The following is a 22,541-nucleotide window of genomic DNA, read 5'->3' as shown; positions in this document are numbered from 1 at the left end:
TCCTCGATCAATCAATCGATTATGCACCCATTCAGTGGTAGACCGATGGCTCAAGCTAGGGAGTGGGGACACAGTAGGGTTTTTAAATATGTTGAGTAATACAGAGAATACCCAGCACACACGACCTACATTTGTCGGTCGCAAGCAACGGAGATAGTATTCACGCTGCTACATTTGCAACATTCACAAGACGAAAATATAGTGGGCTTATTATTGATATTTCTAACGTTTTTGTCTTCGTATATGTGAGCAAGCTGAAAACACTAATGACATATCCTTCTTCTTTTTTTTTTTGCTGCATCAAACTTTTAAAGATTGCCTGTGGCAAATAGAACAATTTGAATTTTTAACCCTTCAGCTAAATGATCAGGCGGTCATTGCTTCTACGAGAAATCAAACAGCTTCATTAATAATTAACATAATTAAAAGCATTCTCTGTTAACTAATTACGTTAGGGCGCATATTTCAATCTATGAATTGTAGCTAGTGAGTTTGCAAGGCATGTAGACTTGGAACGAATCCTGAGGATGGCACCGGTTTCGTCGTATGCGCCGTCAAACCTGTTAAATATGCTGTTGTTCCATTTTTTTCTTTTTAGGAAAACCTGTCTCATGCATTGAAGCATAAAATTAACTGGAACGCCAATGCCTTTTGCCGGACACTTTTAAATTCAATATTTCGAAACTGGTGTTGTCCTGAGAGTTCGTTCCAAGCGGAACTCACCGGCTACAATTCGTAGATTGAACATGTGCTGCAAAGTACTTAATTTAAAGGTTTAATCAGGGAATTAGTGTAATTATGCAAGTTATTTAATTTAAAAAATCTTTTCTCGTGAAAGTAATGGCCACCACACCGAGTAACTTAGCTGAAATTGAGAATTCTGCTATCTGCCGCAGGCAAGTTTTAAACATTCGGTGCAGCTAAAGAATACCTGGTATATGTGACACATTGACCGAATTATTCGTCGTTTGTGAATGTATGCATTTTGTCATTTCTATGCTTTAAAGTATGTTGTCACAACATTGTTGCACCGATATTAGACAATACGGCCATATACAATGCAGTTTTCTATTTTCTATTCCAGATACGCTTACACTGGTATACCCGTCGTCGTCAGTGACGGGGCTTCTAACTGGACCGCACTTAAGTCATTCTCGCTCAGCTTTTTCGAGAATGTCTACCAGAATTCGGCCTTGAAAACGTCTAGAAATGCTTGCCAGTTTTTCCCTTACAAAACTGAGTTCAAAAGCCTCGAAGAAGTTTTTAGCATGTCGGATGAACGGTCACGACTTCCATGGTACATTGGTTGGTAAGAATGCAAACTCTGTGGTTCCCTCATATATATATATATATATATATATATATATATATATATATATATATATATATATATATATATATTTGCTTTTTTACTCGATAAGATTCCATTTTCTAATGCTCAGAGGCAACAAGTTGCTTAGAGCTGAACGCCATTTTATTACGAATATGCGTGCAGACCTGGGGCCCTATAACGTAAAGCTATTCCAATCTCTCTTTAATCCAATCTCCCGACGCCACATTTATGTAACCGCCGACGCATGTACTGGGCATTAACCCGCAGCATTGTTTGAACAACCCAATCAAACGCTCTTCTGATTTATAGGATGCCATGAGCGAATATCAACTCTACCTTGACAGATTCTTCTTATCTAATTGGCTGACAAGAGACGAGGAGCAAGCTGAAGTGCAGAGGGTTTCTGTGAGGCCGAGCCGGCGCAGTGTAAGTAGATATCCGGATGGAGGAGGGTGGTGCCGGCCTCTTCGATCGGCCGGCTTCCCCTTGCTTAGCTACTCGCCCTGGTGGCTCAGCGGCTATGGTGTTGCGCTGCTAAGCACGAGGTCGCGGGATCTAATCCCGGCCGTGGCGGCCGCATTTAGATGGGGGCGAAATGAAAAAAAAAAAGAAAAGAACGCCGGTGTCCCGAGTATTGGAGGCACGTTAAAGATACCCAGGTGGTCAGAATTAATCTGGAGTCCCCCACTATGGCGTGCCTCATAATAAAATCATGATTTTGGCACCTAAACTCCCAGCGGCGTGCGACGTAGGTTAAAAATGCCGCTAAAACGGATCCTCAGTGAAAACGATTTGGCTGAGCGATGTCGTATGCGTGTCGGAAGGGCTCAACAACGATATACTGACACGTAAGGAGCTTTATTTTCGCAAAATTATTCATTCTCCCCTGCAGCTCCGAGCAGCCAGGGCCAGAGCTCTCAGCGGGCAGCGAGCTTCTATTCCTTTTGAAATGGGAAGTCTTCGCCTATTCCAAAAAAATTGCTTTGTGCGGCATATCAATAAATATTTAATGCGTACACAGCACTTTCACGGGATGAATTTTCGCGGTTTTTCGAAGTCGCGTGACAGACAGGCTTAGTGTGTGCAGCCCTAAACCTTTCGACCAATAGAAAAGGGCTGATGGCGAAAAAGGCGTAAAATAGGAAATAATTATTTTTTGTTCGGTCTAGTCATGCATAAACAGTGTACACGTCATAGTAGATGGAGAATTCTCGCGGTTTTCGTAACGTGATGTGACAGAAACGCGAAGTGGGGTTGGACGGAAAAAATTTTGGCGAATCGTGCAGGGCTATTTGGAGCAATGGAATAGAAACAGTTTGGAATAGCTTTACGTAATAGCGCCCCTAGTGAGAACTTCTGCACAATGACAATATCTCTTAGCATTGTTGCTGAGTGTGGGGGCACGGGATTGCGTATTGGCTGCAGTAGACACATTTCGATGAGGATGGATTGCAATGAAGCTATTGTAGTCCTTCCAGTGCGCAATGAAGGGCCCCATGGGGTCAACATTTACGGAGGGCCCTTCACTACAGCTTTGCTCATAGCCTGAGTATCGTTCTGGTACGCTGAATCTCGTGGCAACTTGAAAATGAGGAATTGCATGTGTGAATTTGTGTCTGAGCAGGCAAAGTGTCTGGAAAGCCGAGTAAGAAAGAAATATGTGGTAGTTCCAGCTGAGGTTATTGGTTAATGTAACGCCTAGATATCGGTATTCGCTAACCCGGGTAAGTGGCTGAGATGCAAGGCTGTACGCAAACAATGGCTTATTAATTTATTTCGTGGTTTTAATGAAGGCTCTTCTGCATCGGTGAAGATCCATATTCTAACGAGCGCACCAAGAATTAATGTTGTGAAGGCTGTAATTTAATGTGACTTGGTCTTGAGGGCAAGCAATTTCGGTTAACAGCAAACAGTCGTCAGCAAACAAATTACTTTTTAAAGGTTGATTAACAGTGTCAACAATGTCATTAATATCTATGTTAAATAACAGCGACTATAATACACTACCCTGAGGAACACCAGAATTTAAGGGAAGTTCATTAGAAGAGTAAGTATCAAAAACAACGTGGTGACAGCGGTTAGTAAGGTAAGACGCAATCTAATTTATAATATACGTGGTTAAATAGAGAAGTTCAAGTATTTTATTACCTTTGAGTGTGTAACGAGGTTAAATGCTTTTTTTTAATACAAAAATAATTGGCATTGATTTGTCCAGATTTGTCCAGTATGCTTTCGAAATCATGAATAACAGCAGTTAAATGCGTTACAGTAGAAGAGCCCTTTCGGAAACAGCGCTGGAGGAGTGGCAAAATGTCTGTGTCCCAGAAACTTGTTAATTTTATTAGCTTATATATGCTCTGAAGCTTTACAAGAGGAGGTAAGTGATATAGGATGATAGCTTACTATCAGTGTGGACTCGCCTCTTTTTAGTACTGGGACAACACGGGCCGTAAGCCAGTCTCTAGGAAGCACAGCTGAAGACATAGATGCATAAAAAACAACTAAGAAGTGGAATAATATTTGAGCGTATCTATGAAGAAATGCATTGGGTTTAGTGTCTGGCCAAAGACTTGATTTCGTTTTTTATATTTAGAAGCCTAGAAAAAACGCCAGGCAATGAACTATATCATATTCATCATTGTGTGTGATGCGATCAGAAAGTGGGAGATCTAACGAGTTAAAAAAAATATTGTTGAAATACCTGTTGAAGAGTTCCGCAATACAATAAAATTTTCGTCATGCACAATCTGGTCGACTGGTTTGCGCTTTCTGTGAAGAAAGCGCCAAAACTTCTTAGGAGCAGTCCGAATGAAGTTCGGCAACGTATGCTGAAAGTAGCGTAGTTTGGCATTACTGGCTGCTAGGTTTAATTTTTTTTTTTTTGAAACGTAGCAACTGTGACACGAGAAATACTTTGTCATTTTAAGCACTTGACTTTCTTTTTGATGTGCAAGACTTTGCGCGGCATCCAAAGAGTAGCTTTAGACGTTTCCTTAGTTTTGTTAGGGACGAAGTTATTGATGCAGTAAGTACAAATATTCTTAAACTCGTTCCAAAGCTTAACAGTGTCATGCCCTTTGAAGCTACTAAGATGCAAGTTCAAATAGCCTAGTACGCTTTCGTCCCTGGCACGTGAAAAATCTTTGAAAGTAACAACATTCCTTTGATTCATTCGTAACTACGTGTCGAACTAATCATCGAAATGTCGACCGATAACCGATATACACATATCGATTATCGAACGATAATCGATATGTGTATCACGAGCCGACAATAATAAGAATTTTAGACAAAGATCCAAAAGTCATGTGCATCTTACGTTTCGTTTAGTTCCTAGAATTTACTAAGCCGAAAATTCGTTTTCTTTTTCCAGGAGCAATTGCAACCCAAGTGTGGCTAATGTTCTCCGAAAGCACTACCAAGTACCGTACTTTCTGCCGTCGCATTCGGAGGGGTCTACGCTCGACTGGATCTTTATGGGCAGCCCAGGTTATGGGGCTCATATGCACGTGAGTACAAGACACATGTTGAGTTCTGAGCATTAATTGTTGAACGGTGTTATATTTATCTTTGTTGAAATTAAAATAAGATTTCGTCACTTTACAGTGATGACGCGGCTGCTCATTTTCGAATAATACTTGTAGTAGTAGTAGTAGTAGTAGTAGTAGTAGTAGTAGTAGTAGTAGTAGTAGTAGTAGTAGTAGTAGTAGTCGTAGTAGTAGTAGTAGTAGTAGTCGTAGTAGTAGTAGTAGTAGTAGTAGTAGTAGTAATTACATGAATTTTACTTCGAATACTTACCATACTTATTAGTCAGCGCGAAAACAATGGAAGACACAGAGTTAGAAGAACACAGGACGAGCGCTGTCTAACTACTGAAATTTCTTGAAAGAGATGTTCGAAAAAGAAAACATGGATAAACCAACTACCTGCATGCGCAGGAAATCTAAGTCACGTGGAATTAGTTACTGAGCAAGTGCGTTCCACAATCTAACAAAATGACAGATGGCTCAGATACACAATCATCGTGCAACCTTTCTCTATGGAAGGCTTCAGCAAGTTCACGAACCCTTATGTCTTTGTGCCTGATGATGTCAGTTTTTTTTTTTTTTAAGACAGATTTGCACCCACAAGATCTGCAATGCGCTGAAAGATGAGAGGTCGGCGTTCCTTTTAAAGTATTCTTATGCTGACGCAGGCGCTCATTGATGCAGTTGCCCGTGTGCCCAGTGTTAGTTTTTCCGCAAGGGAGAGCAATTCAATAACTACGCCTACGGGGTTGGAAACAGGGTTTTCAATGATTCACAAAGCAACAAGAACAGTTGATCCACTTGCGTTCCTCTCAATGGCAGCACAAGCCTTACCTACTTTACGCTTAGCCGAAAAAAAAAACATCCACGTCAAAAGCTTTAGCTATCTCCATAACACGATGGGACAGTCTATGAACATATGGCATGACAGCAAATCTACTACTAGGGCTCGTGAACTTGCTGAAGCCTTCCATGTAGAAAGGTTACGCGTTGATTGTGTATCTGAGCCATCTGTCGTTTTTCTAGATTGTGAAATGCACTTGCTGAGTAACTATTTCCACATTACTTATATTTACTGCACACGCAGGTAGTTGGTTTATTTGTGTTTTCTTTTTCGAGCATCTTGTTCAATAAATTTGAGTTAGACAGTGCTCGTCTTGCGTCCTTGTATCTCTTTGTCTTCCGTTGTTTTCCCGCTGATTAATAAGTATGCATCCTTTCCAATTCGATCATCCTTCTACCTTGCTGCAATAACTACCAGGTGGACTAAACATATTCCCCGGGGGGCCTCCTTTGTTTAAGGTGCAGGCATCACTTTTTCGGTCACTAGTATCCACAAATACCTATGTTCCTGCCTTTCAAAAAGTCAGCTATCCATTAGAGGAGCTAGCCAGGCACTTACAGCGATGAAAACCCATGTAGAACCGAAAGGCCACTGACCAAGTGGAATGCTTTCTTCACATCAGTTAATACCGCAACAGCAATGTTCCTACATCTCATATACCGGGTGTTTCAGTGAACACTTTCAAAAATTCTTGAAAATAGCCTGTGGCAGATAGCTTAATTCTAGTCCTTGAGCTGGTCTAGTCGAAGAGGAGGAGATTACTTACACAATAAATTGAAATGCATAATCGACTAATCAGCAAAAAAGCAAAATTAAGTTTTCAACTAATTACCTTAGAGCAGATATTGCAATTTACAAATTCTAGCCGTGGATTTCGCAAGGCGGATCAACAGATTCACAGTATGAAACCAGTTTCGAGATATTAATTCCCGAACTTCGCGAAGAAATACGTTGGCGGTCCAGTTACTTTAGTGCTTCAATGCATAAAACGACGCTTCGTTAAGAAAGTAAGTGGAATGACAGTGCGTTTTTACCGCAAGTTTGATGGCACATAGCTCGAAAATAGTGTCACCAGCACATTTTTTTTTCAACTGAATATTCCTTCCACTTTCATCGTCTACAGTTTGTAAATTGCAATATGCGTCATAAAGCAATTATTTCAGAACTTAATTAATGCATTTTTGTTAACAAGTGGATTATCCGTTTTAATTTATCGTGCAAGTAATGTCCGCATCTACTAGTCCCCCAGCTCAAGGACTAGAATTGTGCTATCCGCCACAGGCAATGTTTAAGAATTTTTTAGTGTTCGCTGAAACACCCAGTATGTTTAAGCAAACTCAAAGAAGAAATTAATTGTGCACCTCCGCTTTCTAAAACCAGCCATTTAAACTGCAAGGCCTTTGCTGGAGTCTATTTACCTGTACATACTTATACAAGTTCTGTTCACTTAAAAAACACCGCTGATTAGACTGACCCGAGGGAACAGCCAAGCGACAGCGGCGTTTTTCAAGGGGTACAGCGTTAGCAATCCTCGGACACGTGCAAGTACTTTCTCCTACAACTTGTTGAAGATGTCAACGATATTGGATGTCTTTTCCTGAGGTATTTTAAGTATGTTTCTGACGTAGCACAGGAGTTGGTGGTGACTCCAGATGACATAGAGACCTCCAAGCGTTCTACACCTTCCAGTTTTGAAGAATTTCATTCGCGAAAAAGGGTGCGAATAAGTTCGTTGAAGAAACCCAGTAACTCTTCTTGCCACATGTAATTCAAGGTGCTCAATGAGAATGAATTAGCGGTCACTAAAACATGCCCGTGATTTCATGGCGATGCCTCCTGCTCGATTTTATGCCACTCCTGTCATCCACCGTTCACGGTCAGCTGATCCCATGGATAACGTAGGTGCAGCGTCGCTCTGACCAATGAGGGAGCGGCGAAAGGAATACCATCGCAGAAGGCATCGCTGCAAAGTCACGGCCCATGTCTCATAATCTATGCGCCAACTGGCACAGCGCACAAGGGGCAGAGGAGACAACTGGCGTAGTCTAGCCCTCGTAAATGTGTGGCAGAACTGTCACTGATCACCACACTGCCATATCTCTCTACAGGGTGTTTCAGCTAACTTGGGCCAAGTGCTAAAAAAAGAAACGTAGGCGCTACCTATGTCGAATTGCCGCAGTATTGTTCTGAGCCATATGGAGCGCGTCGTGATATTTTTTTCAGTCCGCCAAGCTTGCTAACTAATAAAGATTGCTTAATAACTTTTTAAATATTAACGCTAGCGGAAGACCTTCAATACAAAAATTGTAGCGCTTGTTCGGAAACATCGAATTACTTCATCTATGGTAAGATAACTGTCCTGTTTAGTTTTTTTTTCAGCCTTTGTTTACAGTTCACGAAATTTAAAAAATACCACGTCACTGCCGGCTAACGCGCCGCGTTTTTAGTGCCATCAAACGTAAGTTGAACGAATTAGCAAAGACTGCTCCGCGCACTGAGATCGATTGAACAGGCTGTCGGTGACTGCGATGGACCGGAGGTAGCCTGGCTTTTATCTCCGTCTTTCATCACACTGTCATTCTCGCCCCCTCCATCCTCTTTCTTTATTGGTCCGAAAAGAAAAGAAAAAAAAATGCCTGCGCTAGCCCAAATGCTGCCTCCGTCCCCATATCACATTCGAACGTGGCGGCTACTTTTTTGTTGAAGACCTTCTTAAAACGGCACGCCCCTTTTGTCACTTAACGCACACCGCAGTCACAGGCAGCCTGTTCAATCGATCGCTGTGCACGGAGCAGCTTTTGCCAGTTCCTACAACTTACATTTGAGGGCACTAAAAGTGCGGCGCTTTAGCCGCTAGTCACGTGGTATTTTTTTTTTCAATTTCGCGCACTTTAAATAAAGGCTAGAAAAAAATTAAACTGGGCAGTTATCTTAGCATAGACGAAATAAACTAATGTTTCTGAACAAGCGCTACAACTTTTCTATTGACGAACTTTCGCTAGTGCTAATATTTAAACAGTGAATTAAGCAATCTTCGTTAATTACCCAGCTTGGCGGAGTGAAAATAATATCATCACGTTCTCCATATGGCACAGAGCAATACTGCGGCAAATAGACACCCGTAGTGCCTATGTGGCAAATAGACACCCGTAGTGCCTATGTTTCGTTTTTTTTAATAGTTGGCCCAACTTAGCTTAAACGCTGTATATTGATGCGAAAGCTTCAAATGGCGCATTGAGTAAAAAAACCGGCGTCTGTAGCAGCGAAACGACACCTAAATTCCCATTGGCTGCGACGCCACGTCACGTGTGCGCCTCGATGGAGCAGAGCGGGCGAAAGGGAACACCTGCTGGTGCGCTGGGGCGCCATGTGTTGAGTGAGGGGAGATCGCATCGCCATGGCGGCACGTCACCCTCGCTCTTACTAGCCTGTGTTATCCGCGCGTTCCTTGCCTGCGTTCTAACTTCGCCTCGGTAATCGATATAAATAAATTAACGTTTAAAAAACCGAATAAATTCCAAAGGAACAGCGTTGGCGGCAGTGAGTTTCGAACCAACGCAGCACGCTAAGAAGCCGATTGCCTTACCCACTGGGCTAAACCAGCGCCTCTTAGATAGCCGGCCTGTGCGCTCTACTTTATCGCATCATGATGCTTGGACAGAAATCCCCATTGCCAAGCCCGGTGTGACGATAGCGGGGACGTCACAATCACCGCGGCTCACTCGGGATCCTTCCAATAGATTCTATGGCAGCCGGGCAAGGTAGCATGACGTTACGGATCGAAGTGTACCGGATTTGTGTTATCTAGGAGGCGTTGGGCCAGCGTCTCAACGCGTTGGCTTGCCTGCGAGGAGTTCATAATTCGAAGGACTGCTCAGCGGCGCTCATTTGGACATTAATGCTTTCGCATTCACAAATCATCAGAAGTGCTTAGGTGTCTACGGGTTTCTTAATAGTGAAGTGGTATATGTCTAGCCGATTCGTTCGTCCGTCCTTCCGTCCGTCCATCCGTCCGTCCGTCGGTCGGTCGCCTGTACGCTGAAAACTCCACCGGCGCAACCCCATGCGCATGAGCGGAAAAAAAAGAGAGAAAAAAAAAGGCACGCAATTAGCCAACACCACCTAGATGGCACACGGCCTGTTTACTCCCGCCCATAACGTCATGCAATCTGGCCCGAAATTTCCACACTCTAAGAACAGTTTACACCCTTGGGCGTCCCCCTTCTGCCACACAACGATAATCGTCATCTGCCTTGATGCGTTTCCTTTCTTGAAAACGCCGCGCCCGCTACTTTCCTGTCGGGAATGCTATCATGCTGATAACGCGCATGCCGTTCGTTACTGGAAAGTACCGGGCTCGCAGCGTTAAAGCAAGGAAACGCATCAAGGCAGATGACGATTATCGTTGTGTGGCAGAAGGGGCACTCCAAAGGGTGTAAACTCTTCTTAGAGTGCATTCACAAGGCTGGCGTGATGAAAGCGGTGACGTCAAAATCCCTGTTGCCAACTCTGGAGCATCCCCATTAGATTCTATGGCAGACGGGCCAGGTAACATGACGTCATGTATCGGAGGGAAAAGGCCTTGTGTTATCTAGATGGTGTTGGATCAGCTGCGCCAGCAGTGACGTCATTGCTATCTGTCGCAGCCGAGTGCGCACGCAGTAGCTTCAATCAGGCTCCGAAATGGGTAGGCCGCACGTCATACGTACTCCTGAGGAGCACGAAGCTTTAGGTCAGCAACGCTGCCAGCAGACCCGCGAACGAGCTCGTCTACGCCGTGCCGATGCTGCAGCCCGGGCACAAGCAGCAACGGCGTATCGAAGATCCGGCAGACTACCAAGCCGACGTTTAATGAACCGTCGGGATTAACCCCATGATAAACATCGGGGTCGCACGTTTCAGCTTCGCTGGTTAAGCATTACGCAGTGCTTGGGTGGTGATTTTTTTTTCCAAATACCCTTCTCGAGAATCCGTTCGGCTATTCTCTAAGGTGATCAAATGACCACAAGTCAGGACTGGTCCTCATGATCTTTCAAATAAATGCACGAAGGACAGATTTGTGATTCCTGATGTAGCTTTTACTTTAGGGCAACTTACGGTGTCAACAACTTCTTGAATTGAATTTTGCAGGCTACGAACTTCAGCATACGGGAATGGGTGAAGAACGCAAGGCAATAAGGGACGTAGCGCTTGATACATAAAGCTCTGCTATGAATCAAAGTGCATGATGATGTGTAGGTGATGTAGTTTGACAATTGCCCAGTACAGCTACACTGCGAAACGAGATTCCTGAAGTGTGCCCTGATATATCGAATGCCGCTGGCGTTCCACTGAGCGGGCTTCCAAAGCACTTATTCATTCGACGAACTATTATGATTTGCGGCAAGTTATCACTGCAGTGTGTGCATTTACACAAAATAACAACGCTCATATCGAGAACGTCTTCTCAGAGTGAAAAACACACCGAATTGCTTTCAACGCTTAACGAAGAGAATGGTTCACCGTCTCTTGTTGAGATGATTAAGTCTGTTGCACATGCGCTTTGCCACAGCCTTTACCTTGGCCAGCGACACCTCCCTATGACAGTTAAACGTGGCTCTGATGGCTTCTAGAGCCTTGGCGTTAAAGTCTTCAGCAGGTAACACAGAAAAACCCCCTTCTTTATCGGCAGGAATTACACACAGCGAATTGTCCACGAGTGAAGAGGCCACCCGAGTCACCGAAATCCTCGCGTTCGGTTGCTTGCACCTTTGTAGTACATCGACACCTTCCGATACGATACGGCCTACCTCGCGGTCTGGGACAAGCCTTCAGACATCTCGAACGTAGGACAAAAGTTCTCTGGGGGGCCTTTTGGTTTGGACGGCAAACTTCAGCCCGAGAGATAGGACCTCTCGAATCTTTTCAGGCAAAGCGACAGACTCTGGAATATGGACGAGGTTCTGCGGGGCCGACCGCTTCTTTTGTGGCTGCTGTTCTCGGAGTCTACGTAGTTGTTGCTGCCATAGGAATTCAGTTGTCTGGTCCGCCAACCGAAAGTACTCGCGATGCAGACCATTAGCTGTGAAGCGCCCTGCACCGCTCTGAAGTTGTACCGAAAGGTACTGCCTGTAGAGTCGCGCTTGGTGGTGGTGGATGCAAGCCTCTTGAGGATCAATGCACGATTGTTTCCCGTGGCAGCACGCAGCTCATCCGGGAAATATCTGAAGCGCAGATGATCGCGAAATTGCGTGACACGTGTGTTAGCTTCCCGTCTCTGGCTCTCACAGAAAAAGAATTAAGTTTCTTGGACGCGGCATCACATGACTCGTAACCATGTTACATGAATTCGCAGTTCATTTCCTTGTAAGCGCATGCGCGATCTACGCTGCCTGCCATGTATAAAACCGACGCAGTGGCACAATAAACTTAGTTGAAAGTTTGCGCTTGGTGTGTCGTCTTTTCTCACGTCCGTGTCGTTCTTTTGTCGCGCAATATCATTTAAGTAAGGGATTACCAACTTGCCCGGAATGCTGCTCTCATTAACTTTTTTCTGCATTTTTGAAGCTTTTGAAGCTTCACGGCTGCAAAGCTTCCACTACCTTCCTCGTACTCGAATAAAGGCGCTTGGTCAGCTTCTCACTGAACGCCAAGCTCGCCTATGCCTGCAGATTGAACTAGTGCCATAGCCGGCTCGTGCTGTACCAGGTATTCCGATAGCCATCAACAGGGGAAGAATGCAGCGACAAGCTCTCCCCAGAGGCAGCGCGAATACATGCGCCAGCGAATCACCTCGTCCATTCCTTACTATATGCACGTTTCCGCCTAAGCTTTGTTCAGGCACGCGCGTGTCCTGTAACCTGGGTGTGAAGATGGTGATCGTGTGATACAAAGGATATACTTGTCTATAGGAAGATTAGACGCAGCCTTTGCGCTGCACCTTCTAAGTTGTGCGCGAGGAGGTTCTCTGAACATTAGGCTAGCCCTTCTTCATTTTTTCTTCAGTGTTTCCGCAATACCTAGCTTTTGTTTACGCTTGGAGCTGTCTTCCTCGCTACCACACTTGCCGATGGCGGCTTTTCGTATATGTGGAGCGCGATAGCACCGTATGGGTCTGTTGCTGAATCACTTGAATCACTAGGGCGCCTTCATGTAGTACTTGCGGGATTTATGAGTGGCTACTTTCTGGGGGCGTGGAAGAATGGAAAGCAGGCACTGCATACTTTTTTTCTGGAAGCAGCTTTTGCAGCATTTCTCACTGTCACTGACTATAATAAAGTATGCAGCGTTTTAGACAAGCTGTTTTAAAGTAGTAGGATGTCAAATCACCAGTGAATTTTCTGCGGGGGACCTGGCTAAAATCGACTAGGTGTTCTAGCCTGAGCGAAAACTCCAACTGCAATAATTTCTCAAAATATTTTTACGTACACTGTTGAAACAACAATAAATAAAAGCGACCACTGTGGAGAAAAATGAACTTACACTCACCATTACTGGAAGGTTAAAATCAAAACAACGGCCACTCCAGAACATGTGCGAAAAGTTGAAGTGTTGTTTTCGCCGCTATTGTTGTTTAAGAACTGTGGAACTCGGCACATGAAAGCTTTATTTCGATACTTCCTTTACAGAATTCTTTTTTCGCAAACACCCCAGTATGCCAAACACTGACAAACTTGTGGGATATTTGCGAAGTCGATGCTTGGCAGGTGCCGGAAAGCACCCTGCCGAAATCATATCGATCCAATTGATCGAGTTCGTAGGGCCGGATAAAGGAAGAGTATGAAAAATAGGAGTAACAGACGGTACTGTGGACTTGTCACTTGCAGTGGAGCATATGTACTTCCACTTATTTTAATTAAAAGGAATGTGCTTTCTCACTCCGTCTGCTCTACTGCGCCGCCGCTACTGCGTGTCCGCCTCCCACCTTCGCTGCTTCATCTCCTATAAAAAAGGAAGAACGAACTACTATAATAGCCAAGTGTGCACAGGGGAATCATGGTGAGAATTCTAAAATATGAAGCCGAATTTGATTGAGTTCCACAATACATATTCGATCAACACTTTGCTATCGCAAAGAACTATTATTTCGGACTTCCATTTGCGTTTGCACCTTACGAATACCTAATTATTTCGCATTTAGACCCCTTCAAATCCTTTGCAGTCTACACTGCATCAAACAGGAGCTACCCTTGATTGTTTTTTTCTTTCATATCTTTATTTCTTCCTTTCGCCTTCTTCGTTCCTTCTTCCGTGATAGCATGCGAACTCAAAGTCGATACAGATAGTGAAAACATCACTACTAGTCATCATCATCTCCTCCCATTTATACAAAGGTATGACGTTGCGCTAATTCCTTCAAAAGGCTGGAGTGATCGCCTTTCTTGGCTGTCGACTTCTCTTCAGTCGTACATAACCACTCCGCTCTCTCTCTCTCTCTCTCTCGTCCTGCCATAGCTTCAGCAATATGCCTTAGCAAGTAATGAATTGGACGTCAATTCACCGCTTTGCTTCATCTCATTTCGACGAGAAAGCTTCAGCAGTAAAATATCCGTATCGCTAAAATAGCACCAAGGTCTCGAGTGATTGCTTTTCATTAACTGTTTTTTACATGATTTACACGGATAGTGCCCGGCCAGGAAAATTAGTTTCAGGCAGGCATTTTCTTGCATCGTTACAAGCACAGGTAAATCAGTCTTGCATTGTCTGCTTTAGAGCGCAGGCATCAACGGAGGCGGCGTATCCGAGCGAACGAGCACAGCGAAAGATGAAAGAGCGAACGCGGAGCGGGAGATGAAAGACACGAGCCACAGACGGCAGAGACCAAGGAAAGTAGCTCCTTCAGTGACGTGCGCGCGGCAAGATGTTGTCATGCGGACCCACCCGACCTCTCGATGCGTACTCGTATCTGGTGTCAGCCGGACCGTTCGTTTCGTACTATCGTCTGCTCGCGTCAGCTCTCGTTCGCGCTTGCTTGGATTGCCATGGTTTGCGATTGTTTTGTGACCTGATTGTATGCGCGACGTGAACTGTGTATACTTTCTGGAAGCCGCGCGGCACCAGCGATTGCACTGGAACCTTCGACGAGTCATGTATAAAAGCCGACGCGCTTCACCCGCAGTTCAGATTTTCGACGATCTCTCAAATTATTTGCCTCAATATATTGCGAAATGAAAACACGTATAGAGCTGCGCTCAAATTTAGCATTAGGGAGTATCGTAATCGTCAGTGATATTTTTACTTATGGCTTTCTTTTAAGCCTTCTAGGTGCTACTAACAGGGGCCCGCCTCAGTAGCTCGGTGGTGGTGGCGTTCTGCTGCTGGCCACGAGGTCGCGGGTTCGATTGCCGACTGCGGTGGTCGGATTTCATTGGGAAAGAAATGTAAAAACACTAGTGTACTTACGTTAAGGTGCACGTTAAAGAATCCAGGTGGTCAAAATTAATCTGAAGCCCTCCACTGCCGCGTCTCTCATAGCCTCAGCGTTGCCTTAGGACGTTAACCCCGTCAATCAATCAATACTATTCGCAGGGGCTCAGCACTGGGGTTTTCTTTTTCTGAGCACAAAATCACAGGATCAATTGCAGACCAGAAGCGCAAGTAAAGTTGTACGTGATTCTGGAGTAAAGAACCCAAGGTAGTCCGAATTAAAGTACGGCATCGCTCGTAGGCTCATAACATACAGTGTACCACCCGTTGGACTGGCAGGGTCGAAAGTTTACAGCAATGTGGTTTCTGTGAAAAAGTCAAATATCAGCCCAGCTTCTGCTTGAAGTCATTAAAACAGTACAACGCTGTGTTGGTCGTGTGCACTGTGCATGTGGCAATAGCAAATTTGAAATCCAAGCAGCGTGCCCAGGCTCCGGAAATATACTGGGGTCGAATGCATAAAGGTTCGTTCTTGTAACTGATATCTTCTATTGACTGGCCGCCTTCGCTAATAATATGCCCAGTATCAGGATTTGCTGGAAATCGTTCTTACGGGCGCTTCCAGCGCGAGAGGTTTTTGTCAATACGCCCCCCCCCCCCCCCCCTTCTTTCTTTTTAGAAGCGACATCCCTTCAACTTCTGAACCTGCCTGGCGATGAAAAATCTGTTCTCCCTTTCATTGCTTACGTTGTAATCAAAATAAACTCCAGGTTATTCGCATTTTCTCGCTTTCTATATATATATATATATATATATATATATATATAAACAGTGCCTTTATTTTTTTTTTATTTTTTTTTTTTTTTTTTTGTGCAGAACTTCATACGCAGCAGGCAATTTCGAGGCTAGGCGAATTCATTTCCCACCGTGGAAGTCTGTTGCTTCTAAGCACACAAAAATACTGTTCTCCAGCACTCATGCTCATCACAGTGTTCAAATTTCATTTGCCAAATTTGTTTTATAGAGCGGACAAATGAGATTTAGCTTGTACTGGTTATGCGCAACAGGTGGGTAGGATTAAATGGGGTCCAACTCGCGATGTTGGAAGCAGTGCGGCAGCGGCGGCTCTTTATCACTTATAGAAAAAGTGTACCTTTTCGTAAAGAAATAAATATATAAAAATGAAAAATAATAAGAAAGAAGATATTTTAGCACTTGCCAATGCTAACACAAGAAAGAAACAAAATGGAACAACAACAAACGAGAGCTAGTGACTGGACAGGGGCATGAAATCGTCCCTAATATTTCGAACACGTGTCAGAACTATTAAAAGAGTCTTTCATTGTTATGAAAGCTCTCCCTTCAACGCCACTAACCGGCCATGCATGGTCCAAGTGTTCTCCCAAGTGGCAGTTGATTTTCTTGCAGCGCCCTAAATTTGTAGCCTTTCCTGCACATACAGGCGACAGTTCAGCAACACGTGGACTATGTCCTCTTCCGCTGTTTCACACGCACACGCTGTGCAGCTTACAGACACTCCTTTAAAGGGAGTGTGCTTATTGTAGGCAAAAGTAAGACGAAAATGGCCAAGTAAGGTTCGCACACTTCGTGGTGACTTCACATATCCATAGAACTTCATTCAGGGTCTACGGTATAAAGTATGGGTCTTTCCACCCATTCATCGAACCATACCCCCGAGCATGTTGTCACTTGGAGTCTATGTGCTATGTTTTTTAACGTCAGGACTGAACTTGTTTGTACACAAGTTTCGCTAATTCGTCCGTTGGTTAATTTCAAAATATTTCAGTATGACTGGGAAACCACTGAAACGCAATTTCGTAACCGCAAGTTCCCGCAGCAGGCGTAAACGTTTTTAAACAGGTCCTGTCATCTAGTACCGTGTACATAAGGAGCATATATTATCGATAATCGCATTTCCCAGTGTTACAGTCATTCCTTCAAAACAATATGCGGAGCTAAGGTATTCCATTACTTGCAAGGACGTAATATTCACTTTGTGTTTTCGTAACAAGTAATGAAATTTTCTTACACCCTTACACTAAACTATATTGCGTGCCTTGTACGGGGCATGTTGGCTTCGGTTGATTATACCATCTAAAATATCGATGTATCATTTATGTACAGCAAATGTCATCCCCGCGATCGTGCTGAATTGAGCTGGTTGGTCCATGACAAAGGGGGTGAAAACAGCGCGAAGGACAGGCCGAAAGCAGAGACGACGTGCACAGCGCTGCTTATATATATATCAGCCTATTTTATGTCCACTGCAGGACGAAGGCCTCTCCCTACGATCTCCATTTACCCCTGCCCTGCGCCAATCGATTCCAGCTAGCGCCTGCAAATTTCCTAATTTCATCACCCTACCTAGTCTTCTGCCGTCCTCAACTGCGCTTCCTTTCTCTTGGCACCCATTCTGGAACCCTAATGGTCCGCCGGTTATCTAACCTAAGCATTACATGACCTGCCCAGCTCCTCCATTTCTTTCTCTTAATATCAATTGGAATATCGGCTGTCCCTGTTTGCTCTCTGATCCACACTGCTAACTTCTTGTATCTTAACGTTATGCCTAACAATCTTCGTTCCATCGCTCTTTGCGTCGTCATTATCTTGTTTTCGAGCTTCTTTGTCAGTCTCTAAGTTTTTGCCCCATATATCAGCCCCAGTAGGATGCATTGATTGTACACCTTTCTTTTAATGATTATGGTAAGCTTCCAGTCAGGATCTGAAAATGTCTGCCGAATGCATTCCAACCTATTTTTATTCATCTGCAAATTTCGTTCTCGTGATCAGGCTCCCCTGTGAGTAATTGACCTAGGCAAATGATGTCCTTCACAGACTGTAGAGGCTGACTGGCGGTCCTGAACTCTTGGTCCCTTGCCCGTCTATTGATCACTATCTTTGTCTTCTACATATTAATCTTCAAACCCCCGCTTATACTCTCTGTGTTAACGTCCTAAATCATTTGTTGTAACTCGTCCCCAGTGTTGCTGAACAGGAGAATGTCATTTGCAAATCGAAGGTTGCTGAGATATTCGTCGTTGATCCTTACTACTAAGCCTTCCCAGTTTGATAGATTGAATACTTCTTCTAACCACGCAGTGAATAGCATTGGAGAGATTGTGTATCCTTGTCTGACACCTTTCTTTATAGGTATCTTCCTATTTGTGGGAAATTAAGGTAACTGTGAAATCTGTGTAGATACCTTGCAAGATATTTACGTAAGCGTCCTGTAATACTTGTTCGCGTGATGCCTCTATCAATACTGGTATCTCTACTGAATCAAAAGCCTTTTCGTAATCTATGAAAGCCATAGAGAGAGGCTGATTGTACTCCGCGGATTTCTGGATTACCTGATTGATGGTGTCATCACTTGATCCATTGTCGAGTATCCCTTCCTGAAACCTGTCTGTTCCCTTGGTTGACTAAAGTCCAGTGTTGCCCTTATTCTACTGGAAGATTTCTTGTTGAATATTTTATATAATACTGGGAATAAGCTAATGGGCCTACTATTTTTCAATTCTTTAACGTCTCCCTTTTTGTGGATTAGTATAATTTTGGCATTCTTCCAGTTCTCTCGTAGCCTTGAAGTCGATAGACAGTTCCTATAAAGGGCCGCCAGTTTTTCAAGCATTATGTCTCCTACATCTTTGATTAGATCGACTGGTAGTCCAACTTCTTTTGCCGCTTTTCCCCGTTTAATGTCTTGCAAGACGCTTCTAACTTTTTCGCTAGTTATAGAAGGAGCCTCTGTAACCTGCTCATTACTACTTCGAATGGAGGTATCATGGCTGCTTTGGGTACGGTGCAGGTCAGTATAGAATTCTTCCGCTGCCTTTACTATATCTTCTAGATTGCTGATGATACTACCCTGCTTATCTTTCAGTGCATACATCTTGGTTTGGCCGATGCCAAGTTTCGTTCTCACTGATTTCAGGCTGCGTCCATTTTTTACTGCTTCCTCAGTCTTTCTCACGTTATAATTTTGAATATCCCTTATTTTCTCCTTGTTGATTAGTTTTGACAGTTCCGCGAATTCTATATGATCTCTTGAGTTGGGCACTTTCATTCTTTCATTCTTTATTAAGTCCTTTATTACTTGGGAAAGCTTACCTACTGGTGGCCTTGGTGCCTTACCTCCCACTTGAATTGCTGCCTCTGAAGTCACCCTAGTTACGGTTTCATTCATTATCTCTATGTCATCTTCATCTTTCTGTTCTAAGGCTGCATATTTGTTTGCAAGTGCGAACCTGAATTGGTCTTCTTTTACCCTTACTGCGTTTAGGTTGGCCTGTTCTTGGCCAATTTCACTCTTTCTCTCTGCCAGCATCTCTCCTCTTGCGTTCCTAGAATCGACGCTGTAGTTGCCAATTGCTTGTTCACCAGCATACATTGAAATCACCCATGACTACAGTGTACTGAGTGTGCACTTTTCGCATCGCTAATTGAACATCTGCATAAAAGTGTTCTATTTCTTCATCAACGTCACTGGAGGTTGGAGCGCAAGTTTGTACTATCTTTATTCTATACCTCCTATTCAGCTTTATTACAACGACTGCTACCCTCCCATTCATGCTGTCGAATTCGTGAATGTTGCCCGCTATGTCCTTATGGATTAGGAATCCTACCCCGTATTGCTTCTTATCTAGAAGACCTCTATAGCAGAGGACGTGGCCATTTGTCATATATATATATACATATATATATATATATATATATGTATTCTTCTTCATCGCCTGTACTGCGATGAAGAAGAGGACAACGCGAGTATGCATGAGCGTTTTTGTCAAGGCGCAATGAAGAAGTCGCAGTTGCGCTCTTTATTAAAAAGGCGACCTGCCCCTGTTCCTCCTGAATAGTTACCTACGACCCCTGTTCTTGACATTGCGACAATATATATTTCATAGCAATGTAGGGACACAGAGAGCGCGCTTAAACATGAATCACATCATGTTCGTGTATTAGGAAAGCTTCATGTATTTCTCGAGCACGTCACTCTGAGTAGCGTCTCAGGAGCGTACACTTTTTCAAATTATGGTGTGCAGCTCCAGTTTCTGCAGTGGTCTGCCAGGTGAATTGAGACTGAGTCTCTGAGCGAGTAAGCGTGTTCTCGTAAACGATTATTAGTACATCGGCCAGTTTGCCCTATGTAGCAGCGCCTGCATAAAAACAGTACCTTACGTATGCCTTTGCATGTGCAGTCAGTAATAGATCGTGCATGTTTCTTGTCACATTCGCGCTTTTTTGTACCTTCTTTGTTCATTCTACAACAAAGAGCGAAATATTTATTGCGTGCAGTGGATACAACATTTATTCAATTTTTTTCTGCAATCTTTTTTGGCCTATAGGAAATGTTGTGGGGATCGCGGCCTAACTAGAATAGTCATGGTTTGAATTATTACTGTCCTCACTGTCTTTTTGCTGTCTCATAGTGGCTAATAACCATTCCGCTGTGGAGGTTGACAACGGTGTCGGATAGCCAGTATGCTGTAGTCCCTGCTCTTGGCGTAGAAAGATTTAACGATGACAAGATCGGTTCATGGCTGCCTTCAGATACGAATGAGTGATGCTTCGTTTAACGAGACTTGAATGGGTGGATGAATAAGATAAAATGCTTTTGCACGACCGAGGTTCATAGGCCAGCACACTTGGTCTAACCTAGAGTTCAGTTACATGTCCAAGAACCGCAACTTGTGTACGTCGGTTGTGTACGCCGCTCATAGCGCTGTGTGCGTCGTCTCTCCTTTCGTGCTGTCCTTCGCGCTGCTTTTACCCCCTTCGTCATCCCTATATACCTACGAGCACTTGCGATGGGAAACATTCTTGCACAATCATGTACGTAGATAGGGTAGACCTATATGTCAATTTTCTCTTGAGCAGTAGCTCAATTAATTATAAGAAAGCTTGTCTTTTTGAGAAACATTTGCGCTTTTGCAAGCATTTTCATCGTTTCCTCTTCTCTTTCCGGTTCACCTCGCCTCTGTGCTCCGTGAAGATCGATCATGTCGGCAAACCGTCTTGGCAAGCGCAGATTAAGGGCAAAAAACTCTGGACCCTGAAGCCCGTCCCGGAGTGTTATTCGACATGCCACGAGCTCCAAGTAATCGTACATCCGGGTGAAATATGTGAGCCCTTTCACCTTTGTCGTTTGTGAATTTGGTATTTTGCGTTGTGCCTGCCTGCGCTTTTATACAAATATAGAGCTTCTTTCAGAGGCACAAGCTTTTACTTGGGCTCCATTTGCGCTATGTCTACTGAGCAGAACTAAATCCGCAGTTTGAAGAATGATCGTGTCAACTTTTTGATGCCTGTATGCTTGGATTAAAGGCCAATGCTCTTTCCATTCATGGGGCACAAATTAGTGTTAAATACATGGTTATGCGCAGTGTTAACAAAGACGACATTGATAAATGCGATAAAAAACAGGAAAATCATTACAAATCGTGATATTCTGTACGCACAATGTACCGCAAACGAAACCTATTCTTTCTTTTTTTTTTTTGAATGGCGCTGCCGCTAAGAACTGAAATAACTTCACTGCTTGAATATGCAGCCGAAATTTGAGAAGTTCACCATGGAACCCGATGAGCGAAATAGACGCAGAACGTTCTCTTTTACAAGCTGTACACCTTGATCAAAAGAAACCTCAAGTTCTTTCTTTTCCTTTGGATTGTGCAGTCCGGTATTCCCAAAACATGTGTTTTGGAATGCAGAACAGTATTACACGGTGTGAATTCGGGTAGAAAAACATTTGTGTTTATGCCATATAGCCGTTTTATGGTGCCTGTAGTTTCCTTTTTCCATTTCTTGCTCTCTCTCTCTCTCTTTCAGTTGTTGTGGATTCCAACCTGTGGTACCACAAGACAGAGATTATCGGCAATGAACTAAGCATCGCGATCGGTTCGGAGTACGACTAATGTGATCACCGTATCCTCTTCTGCTTCTTTGTGGCCTAGTAAATATTCATTCGAATAAAGAGAATCTGGGAGGTCAAAATGGGAAGCATAATCTGCACCTTAGGTGTCTATCATTGCTGTGGGAAATTCCTTTCCTTTATGAGCTACCTCTTCTGAACGCCCTTCTTGAAATACATAATCTTTCGGATGGCGGGCCGGCATTATAAAAATTGAAAGGGGCGGAAAGGTGCTCCCATTGATATTCACAGTGGAAAATTGAAGTAAACACGTACACAAAGAAACAAGCGATATGGGCGGTACATCAACTGACCTTGATCGCATTGTCGCAAATGTGTGCGCATAGACAAACATTTGTGCACAAGCGAGGTGGAAAAAGACCATTGTGTCCAATATCTAAATAGAAGAGATATCTACGTCATAAGAAAGTCTGCTAAATAAGAATACCACCACACGCGCGCGATAGCATTCATTCAAGTACTGCAAATCTTTTTGTGACAATGCCACTGACGGAGTGCTTACACATTTGTAGTGGTTTTTGCGCATAGAAAGAAAGCGCT

General features: G+C 43.7%; 1 protein-coding gene across 1 annotated transcript in view; it reads left to right on the top strand.

Moving 5' to 3' along the window:
• LOC126547144 (uncharacterized) overlaps window positions 1–22,175 on the top strand; it is a 29,361-nt gene extending 7,186 nt beyond the window's left edge. The window contains exons 2-5 of the mRNA XM_050195022.3: window positions 1,085–1,309; window positions 4,707–4,842; window positions 21,063–21,192; window positions 21,899–22,175. Coding sequence (XP_050050979.3) covers window positions 1,085–1,309; window positions 4,707–4,842; window positions 21,063–21,192; window positions 21,899–21,984 — 577 coding nt within the window. The 3' untranslated portion in view covers window positions 21,985–22,175. The remainder of the gene's footprint in view (window positions 1–1,084; window positions 1,310–4,706; window positions 4,843–21,062; window positions 21,193–21,898) is intronic.
• Window positions 22,176–22,541: the final 366 nt, after the last annotated feature.

This window comes from Dermacentor andersoni, chromosome 1, assembly GCF_023375885.2.
Source record: "Dermacentor andersoni chromosome 1, qqDerAnde1_hic_scaffold, whole genome shotgun sequence".
Classification (NCBI taxonomy): domain Eukaryota; kingdom Metazoa; phylum Arthropoda; class Arachnida; order Ixodida; family Ixodidae; genus Dermacentor; species Dermacentor andersoni.
The sequence above is the reverse complement of the archived record's forward strand: the minus strand, read 5'-3'. Positions and strand labels throughout refer to the sequence as shown.